Source organism: Lipotes vexillifer, unplaced genomic scaffold, assembly GCF_000442215.2.
Source record: "Lipotes vexillifer unplaced genomic scaffold, Lipotes_vexillifer_v1.1 scaffold217, whole genome shotgun sequence".
NCBI lineage: Eukaryota > Metazoa > Chordata > Mammalia > Artiodactyla > Lipotidae > Lipotes > Lipotes vexillifer.
In genome coordinates, this window is record NW_006788200.1 from 8313797 (window position 1) to 8323063 (window position 9267).

Consider the following 9267-nt stretch of genomic DNA (forward strand, 5'->3'; position numbering starts at 1 on the left):
CATTCCTCTTGAGGTCCCCCTGGAGGCAGATACCTAGATCTCTGCTGGGTGTGGCTGCCTCCTTGTTGTAATGAAGAAGGGACCCTTAGAAGGAACAGTACCTCTTGGCTGCTTGGCTGACGTCCTGGGTCACTGAGATATTGTGGTTCAGAGGATGTATACTATTAATTGCCCTGTGCAGGGGTCTGAGAAGCTGTGAAGGGTCTAAGGTGTTATCCTGTTTGCAAATCAAAGAACGAATATACACACATATACTAACATAGTCACAAGATCTCTGGTTCAGAGACAGGCTGTTAAATGACAGCATCTTGTATCAGTTCCCCAACCCCAAACTCCCCATTACATGACACAGCGAAAGCCAGTGTACCTGTGTGTGCAGAAGGGCTGTACGCTACAGGAGAGGAACCCTGAAATTATAAAACTCAGAGCTTACGTAGAACAAGTGGCATAGCCGTCTCTCCTCACTGGGGGTTGGAGGAAAAAAAGAGAGTGAGAATAAGCAAATGGCTCTGGGTTTTATTACCTTGGAAAGGGAGAAGCTGACTCTTGGAAAATGCACCAGAGAGGAAACATTCTGTATCCTCCTAGGCATGTTTACCATTCAGACATCCTTTAACAGGTGCCAGTAATCTGTTCAGAAAGCCCGCATTGGGCAGAAACCCTTGGTTCTCCCATACAGCCCTAGACAGGCGACTTTTCCCTGCCCTTTCTGCCCCTGTAGTTCTTTTCTAAGTAAGGGCAGGTATGGTTTCTAGGGAGTTAGGATGAAGAAAGTTTAAGTATAATGGATTCGCTATCCAGCAATGTGCCCAGTAAATGTCTGTTGAGTGAGTGTCACGGACCCGCTGTTTAAGATTTTAACGAAGATGGAGCAGAGGGTTGGTTGGTTGAGATGTCCTGACGAGGCTCTCCCAGGGCCAGGACAATCTGAGCCGATCAATTCCTCTCCCCCTTCTCCCCTGGGCCTTAGGCAAAGGCCCCGGCTCCCTGAAGCACTGCCAGGGCTCCTGACACCGCCATGGTCAAGGGGGAACGTACACAGACTGGGACCACGCCGGGACTCTTCAGGTCTTCTTGGTGCTTGAGGGCTCCAGTGTCCAGAAAGGGATTCCCGTCCAGTGTCAGGTTATTTACCTCGGGCAGCTCGTCTGGCCGCGGCGCCCTGCTTAGCCTGTTGCAGCTGAGATCAAGCACGCTGAGTTTGGGCGGCAGTCCTTTAGGCACTTGCTCCAGCCCCGCGAACGACAAGTTGAGAGAGCTCAGTGCGCTGGGCCAGACACACGAGGTAGCGCCCGGGGCGGTGGCGCGCAGCGAGCTGTGGCTGAGGTCTAGTCGGTGGGGTTGCACACTCGCCGCCGCCAGCGCAGCGCACACGCTGCTGAGCGTCTCCATCCCCGCGTTGCGTAGCGCTAGACCTTGGAGGGCCGGGAACTTGTGCGGACAGAGAGCCGCAATCAGCCCGCGCTCGCCGAGTCCAGGATTGTCAGACAGGTCTAGGCTGGTGAGGGCCTGGAAGGTGGGGAGCTGTGCGCAGGCAAAGGCAAGCGAGTGTGCTTGCGCGATGTTCAGTACCCTGAGACCAGGCTGGAGCCACTGCTGCAGTTCGCCGAGCCAGGCACCTCCAGTTGCCCACGACACGTTACGGAGACTGAGGGTGGAGAGCGCAGGCCCAGTGGCTTCCAGAGGCGGCGGCGGCATCTGGCCGGTTACCTCCAGGTCCTCAAACGTCAGTTCCTTGAGGCGGGAGTAACCGAGCACACGCAGAAGGGCGACCAGAAGCAGAGCAGGAACCTGGGCAGCGCCCAACGTGAGCCGCCGCCAGCGCAGAGCCTTGATCGTGTCAGCGTACCGCTTCAAGTCGGCGTCGGCGCTCTTTAGAAACTCTTCCAGGCTGCGGCCGCCGCCACGGATCTCCACCTCGACAGCAACCATACACTGCATGGCGCTAGACCAGTCAGGCTTCGGATCCGTGAAGTTGCAGACGCAGCGGAAATCTTCTTCGTCCAGCTCGCAGGGCTCTGGTGTGGCCGCAGACACACGTAGCAGTGGCAGCAGGAGCAGCAGCAGACAGGGCACGCACACCTGCGAAGACAGCGGAGGTCAGGGCGGATCCTGCCGGTCCCTAAGGTTCCCCGAGTAGCCCTCCTTCGGCCCCAAGAGCATACACTCACCATGGTCGATAGGTCCTCAGAACCTCTGCCTCTCCGCCTGGCTCTGGGATGGGCTGTGGCTTCTTTCCTTTACAGCGGCTCTCGTCGGCTTCCAAGTTCCACAAACCTATCTGTCCTTACCCTCTGGCAGCCTCTGAAAGTTTATGTAACCCTGGGATGTCACTCCGTTCCTTCCTCTTTGAACCCTGTCACTCCCCTCCTTTCTTCCTCCCAACCACCCCATCAGCTGTTCTAGGAAATTTTGCAGTGAATGATGTTGCCAGGAGAGGAGTCATAACAGGAAGTATCTTGCAAGGTGTCTAGGGCCCCTCTGCCTCAGGCAGTGCCCTGATGGCTGAGGCGCCCCCAGCCTTGGATGGGGAAAGGAAGATCCCCACTGCCTCAGGCCAGGACTCTCACGTCTCCTGCCTATAGCCCAGTGACTCAACCCCGGTAGTTCCTTAATTTTCCCTAGTCTTGGTAATTACTGTTAACCTCCTGTCACCCAAGTCCAACTCCCTGAATATCCTAAGGTATTTAACTGGATATTTTGTGGAAGAGATTGCAAACTTCATCTATTGACTCCAAGGGCTAGAATTAGGTTCAAGAGAAGGAAGTTGGTCTGAGGAATAGCTCCCCCCGCCCTCCTTTTTTTTGCTGACTTGTTCTTTAAATTTGTTTATTAAGAAATAATAGCTTTTTTATTTTTGGCCGCACAACATGTGGCATCTTAGTTCCCCGACCAGGGATCAAACCTGTGCTCCCTGCATTGGAAGAGCAGAGTCTTAACCACTGGACCGCCAGGGAAGTCCCCTCACAATTTTTTAAAGTGATAGCTCTCTTAAAAGTAGAGAAGTCTATGTGTTTAACAGAGACACATTGGCCAAGTCCCTCGCTCTCTGAGTTTCCACTTCCCTGCCCTGAAATTTGAGAAATGAGATATTCCTAAGTATAATTTTCCCACTTGTACCTAGCTATCTCCTGCCCTTTCCCCAGCACAATTCCTATGCCCTAGGAATGAAAAGCTGGACCTATGTTGAATGAGGATTAATTAGTAACTCACCTGCTTTGTCAAGAAAAAAAAGCAAGTGTCCCAGAGGGTGGGGAATTGTTACCAAACCAGGTTTGTTTGCCCAACAGGCAGTAAGCCAAACACTGAGACGCTTTGGTTTGTAGCAGAGAAAGAGTTTATTCACAAGGCATCTAAGTGAGGATCAGGGAGAACAAGTCTCAGATTCACCTCCCTGAAGGCAAGGGGCTTCGGATATTTATGGGTGAAGGGTATAGGGTGGTTGGAGGTACAGGGGAAGGTGATTGGGGACAGGAAAAAGGTGAGGTAATCAGTATTCTGCTCAGGTGTATCTGAGTTACATGCTTCTTCATGGGATGCATGTTCAGAAAGTGGTGGCATTAGCATGATCTGAGGGTGAAGTTTTGGCCTTCTGATGTCAAAAGGCCATCCATCCAACACTCGCACAGGCACAGTTGGAGGGTCAGTGGTTCCAAGCAGTCTTAATCAGCTGGAACACAACCTGGCAAGGGCTGACTCTAAGTTCCTGAAAATCAACTTAAGGAACCGTTACTATAGCAACCCATATGTCAGCGGTGTTATCCACAGAGGGGCAGTTAAAGGAGTCTTGTGACATATTGTGTAAGCTACATGAGGGTATGTAATTTGCAGGAACAGTTAAGGCAAGCTTGATCGGTGAAGGCAGGTTACACGATATTATTTATTGAGCAAGTTACAGTTCAAGGGATCTAATTGATGACTGCCCTCAATTTTAGAAGGGCTATGCTTTTAAAACAGCCCTCACAAGTCTGAACTTCTGGATTTCTGGGCAAAGAGCTACATGAAAAACATTTGAATTCTCACTTCCCTTTTTCCAGAAGTATCTACATCTGTCCACAATCCAAACAAGGAAGACCCATCGGCCCACACTGCTCCCTGTGTGTCCTGTTGGGCATGTTCTAATACCCTAAGCCATGCCTAAAGGCCAGACCATGTCACTGGGACATCCCTGAGGACCAAGATACGAGTATAGTTCAGTGTGAAATACACTGACTCTGCAGTCAGACAAAAAGGCTTGGAATCCCAGCTCTACGGCTAAGGTTGTAACAATAGCCCTTCATTGTTATTTTCTTCATCAGAGTCTCTGCATTCAGAAGACTCAGGCCACTGAAGCCTGGCTCCTCAGGAAATTCCATCACCTTAACAACAAGAACCTACTGTATAGCACAGGAACTATATTCAGTATCTTATAATAACCTATAATGGAAAAGAATCTGAAAAAGAATATATATATCTATCAGGTTGGCCAAAAAGATCTTATAATATAATGGAAAAGAATCTGAAAAAGAATATATATATCTATCAGGTTGGCCAAAAAGTGCCTTCGGTTTTTAAGTAAAAATAAAAGACATATTTTTTAATTTTCACCAAGAACTTTATTGAACAACATATTCACCCTTTTGTTCCACTACCTTCTGCCATTTTTCAGGCAACTTCATAATTCTATCTTCCCAAAACTTTTTATCTTTTGAGCAAAGAACTATTCCAGGTGCCTTTTACATTCCTCCGGGAACTGAAATTTTTTCCATGAAGAGATTTTTGTAAAGACCGAAATAAATGGAAATCCGAAGGTGAATGTGTGGTGAATATGGCGGATGAATCAGAACTTCCCAGCCAAACTGTAACAGTTTTTGTCTGGTCATCAAAGAAACATGCGGTCTTGCGTTATCCTCACGGAAGATTATGCGTTTTCTGTTGACTAGTTCCGGATGCTTTTTGTCGAGTGCTGCTTTCAGTTGGTCTAATTGGGAGCAGTTCTTGTTGGAATTAATCATTTGGTTTCCCGGAAGGAGCTCATAATAGAGGACTCCCTTCCAATCCCACCATATACACAACATCACCTTCTTTGGATGAAGACCGTCCTTTGGTGTGGTTGGTGGTGTTCATTTCACTTGACCCACGATCTCTTCCATTCCATGTTATTGTACAGTATCTGTAAACCCACCTAACATGATTCAAAATGGAGTAATACCTGTCAAGGGCACCTATTAAGTCTCTTTCAGACACCCGAGACCTGGAAAATTACTGGACTGCAAGTCTGTTCTCCAAAAAACCACATCCTATAGACACACAGCCAGCCCCGGTACTGCTGTGGACCAGCATAGACATGAACCCACCTCCTTTTCCTGCACCTTGCCCTTTGAAGCCTAATAAAAGATTCATACCCCACCCTTTGGGGCCAGTGCCACCCTATGTGTCTGGCCCCTTTCCTCCCTTGGAAAGTGGAGGAATAAAAACTTTCTTTTCTTCCCTTGTTAATATTTCTGTGAATTCTTTCACAACCCACGTCGGCTCACCTAACAGTATCCACTTTTCATCGCCCATCACAATTTGTTTTAAAAACGGAACGTTTTCATTACGTTTAAGTAGAGAATCGCGCGCGGAAATATGGTCAAGAAGTTTCTTTTCCCTCCACTTAACTTATGTGGAACCCAAACATCAAAGTGATTAACATAACCAAGCTGGAGCAAATGATTTTCAACGCTTGAGTTGGGTATTTTGAGTATGTCGGCTATCTCCCGCGTGGTATAAAGCTGATTGTTTTTAATTGATGTCTCGATTTGATCGCTACCAACTTCAACTGGTCTACCCGACTGTGGAGCATTGTCCAGTGAGAAATCTCCAGCATGAAACTTCGCACACCACTTTTGACATGTTCGATCCATCACAGCACCTTCTCCATACACTGCACAAATCTTGTTTTGCATTTCGGTTGCGTTTTTACCTTTCTTAAAATAATAAGGCATAATATGCCAAAAATGTTGCTTTTTTCCTTCCATCTTCAATATTAAAATGGCTACACAAAAATTCACCAATTTCGATAACTCTTTTTTAAAATGCATGCTGATATGACAGCTGTCACATACAATCTAACAAAATCATTTTGAATGAAGTTAAAGACAACTAAGTGCTACTAGAGCCATCTTACGGAAAGAAACGAACGAACCTTTTTGCCAACCCAATATATATATTACACAACATTGTAAGTTAACTATACTTCTATTTTTAAAAAATGGTTTAAAAATTCCATCACCTTAGGGGAGAGACACTCTGGATGAGGGGTCCAAGCTAAGAGGGGCAATAATGTTTCTGCAAAGGTCCCCAACTAACACCTTGATTCAAAAAATATCTATCGTCTAAACCAAGTGCCAGCGCTAATGCCAAGCCCTGGGATGCTAATGTGACCATCACATGGTTCCTCAAGTACTCTAGTAGGTGCGGGAGGCAAATGCAGAGGAAGAACTACAGTCCATAGTGAAGAGGACTCTTACAGAGGAGACAAGGACTTGGGGGAGCTCTAGAGAAAGGAACAGCTAGCCTTGTAGTAGAGAGAACATGGGGCTGTTTCTTGCAGGATTAACAGAGTTGCCAGGCAGATAAGTGCAAAAAACAAAAACAAACAAACAAACAAACAAAAACCCCCAATAAAAAACAGTTTGGGCAGCTGTAACTGTTTGAGCAGACACTGGGAAGAGCACAGATTTTTCCTGGGGACTTGCCTTATCTTCCTAACCAGGAGAAAGATGTAGGTGTTAGAAGCCAGCATGCCCCATGAGGAAGGGGACAAGACCCAGATCCTATCCCCAGCCAGAGCATGGTGCATTAGTAAATGGTGCTCAGGGAATTCCTTGGTGGTCCAGTGGTTAGGGTTCTGTGCTTCCACTGCAAGGGGCACGGGTTCGATCCCTGGTGGGGGAACTAAGATTCCTCAAGCTGCACGGCCAAAATAAAAAATAATAAAGTTAAATAAATAAATGGTGCTCAATAAGTGGCTGTCCAGAGGCTGGATGAATGCTGGACCTGGAGAGAAGATATGGAGAACAGGATGATGGTCTGCAGATATTTAACTAGATGTTTTGTGGAAGAAATCAAAGACTTCATCAACTGACTCCAAGAGGTGGAATTAAATTAAAGGGAAGGAAATGGGTTTGAACAACAGTTCCCATTCCTGGATTTGTTCTTACTTGCACATTTGTCTAAGTAGTAGCTTTCTTTCTTTTCATTTTTTCTTTTTTTGTGCAGTACGCGGGCCTCTCACTGTTGTGGCCTCTCCCGTTGTGGAGCACAGGCTCCGGAAGCGCAGGCTCAGCAGCTATGGTCACGGGCCCAGCCGCTCTGCGGCATGTGGGATCTTCCCGGACTGGGGCACGAACCCATGTCCCCTGCATCAGCAGGCAGACTGTCAATCACTGCGCCACCAGGGAAGCCCTAAGTAGTAGCTTTCTAAAGATTAGAGGCCTCAGTGAGAATTCTTTTTAACTTTTTTTTTTTTCTGGCCTCACAGCTTGAAGGATCTTTATTCCCCCACGAGGGATTGAACGCGGGCCCTTGGCACTGAAAGCGTGGAGTCCTAACCCCTGGACCACCAGGGAATTCCCTCAATAAAAGTTCTTAAGTGCTACCAGGACTCTACTCTCTTGTTGCTGTGAAGGCGGTTTGGGAGGAGACAACGTCAAACAGTTACACTGTAACTTAATGTCAGCTGTGAAAAGGGTTATGAAGGAGAAGTGTACGGTGCTATATGCTCTCATAACGGGGGCACTGGTCCAGTAGTTCTGAGTAGGGGACACTGGAGATCTCGAGGACAGTGTTAATTAAGGGAAGAGTGCTGGTTGTAGTGAGGGTGGGGTGGCAGAGACAGGGCTCTAGGCAGTGGAACAGCCTGTGCAAAAGCCCAGAAGAGAAAAAGTGCAGGGCTTATTCAGGGAACAAAGATCCTAGGAGAGATGAGTAAGGTAAGGCTGGAGAGGTATGCAGGGATTAGACCATGTAGGGCTTAGTTGGCCACAATTCAGATTTTGAGGGTATGGAACACAGTTTTTGTTTGTTTGGCTGCGGCGGGCGGCTTGCGGGATCTAGTTCTCCGACCACGTATTGAACCTGGGGCCATGGTAGTGAAAGTACCGAGTCCTAAGCACTAGACGCCAGGGAATTCCCTGGAGCACAGTTGTTGTTTTTGCGGTACGCGGGCCTCTCACTGTTGTGGCCTCTCCCGTTGCGGAGCACAGGCTCAGGACGCGCAGGCCCAGCGGCCATGGCTCACGGGCCCAGCCGCTCCGCGGCATGTGGGATCTTCCCGGACCGGGGCACAAACCAGTGTCCCCTGCATCGGCAGGCAGACTCTCAACCACTGCACCACCAGGGAAGCCCCTGGAGCACAGTTTTTAATTCACCAGTTTCCCCTACTAGATTAGTGGCGCTCAAAATTTGATGAAAGAACTACTTTATCCTGAAAATAATGCCATTCACTTTTTTAAAGTAGTTTTAAATTTTTTATTTATTTAATAAATTTACTTATTTTTGGCTGCGTTGGGTCTTCGTTGCTGTGCACGGGCTTTTTCTAATTGCAGCGAGCAGGGGCTACTCTTTGTTGCGGTGTGCGGGCTTCTCATTGCAGTGGTTTCTCTTGCTGCGGAGCACGAGCTCTAGGTGCGCAGGCTTCAGCAGCTGTGGCACGTGGGCTCAGTAGTTGTGCCTCTCTGCTTCACGAGCGCAGCCTCAGTAGTTGTGGCGCACGGGCTTTGTTGCTCCCTGGCATGTGGGATCTTCCTGGCCCAGGGCTCGAACCCGTGTCCCCTGCATTGGCAGGCGAATTCTTAACCACTGCGCCACCAGGGAAGCTCTTGGGGTTCACTTTTACCCAGAACAGTGACACATAATTGAATTTGTTTCCTTTTTCTCACCTGAAAAATGAGGATAATTGTCATGGCGAACATTCAATAAGGTAATGCACTTCCAGGGGTTAGCCAGCTTTCATCACTGAGAGCCGTGTTATTAGTGAAATGGTTTTCGACATCTTCCTAGAACTCGGGGTAGTTTTGAATGTTCGTTTAGAATCTGTTAGGGATGGGTAGGTTGTGTTTGCTGAGTGGAAGGTGACGCTAGGGGCCTGGGGCTGTCCGGGTCGAGGTTGAGTTACTTCCTTTACTAGATCGGAAGCCGAGAAGCCGGAGGCCAAGGCAAGGGCAGCTATCTGGAATTCACTCGTCTAGAGATCCCACTCCTCCTCTAACCTTCGCTCCGCCCCGCCCCGTCCCTCCCGTGGTC

At 48.3% G+C, this 9267-nt stretch overlaps 1 protein-coding gene across 1 annotated transcript; it reads right to left on the reverse strand.

The window, feature by feature from the left end:
* Window positions 1-844: 844 nt before the first annotated feature.
* Window positions 845-2255, reverse strand: CD14 (CD14 molecule). The gene is made up of 2 exons (XM_007461465.1): window positions 2172-2255; window positions 845-2082 (listed from the first exon to the last, which is right to left on the reverse strand). Exons 1-2 carry the CDS (start codon window positions 2172-2174, stop codon window positions 967-969), a joined length of 1119 nt encoding a protein of 372 aa, XP_007461527.1. The 5' UTR covers window positions 2175-2255; the 3' UTR covers window positions 845-966.
* Between the last annotated feature and the right edge of the window lie 7012 nt (window positions 2256-9267).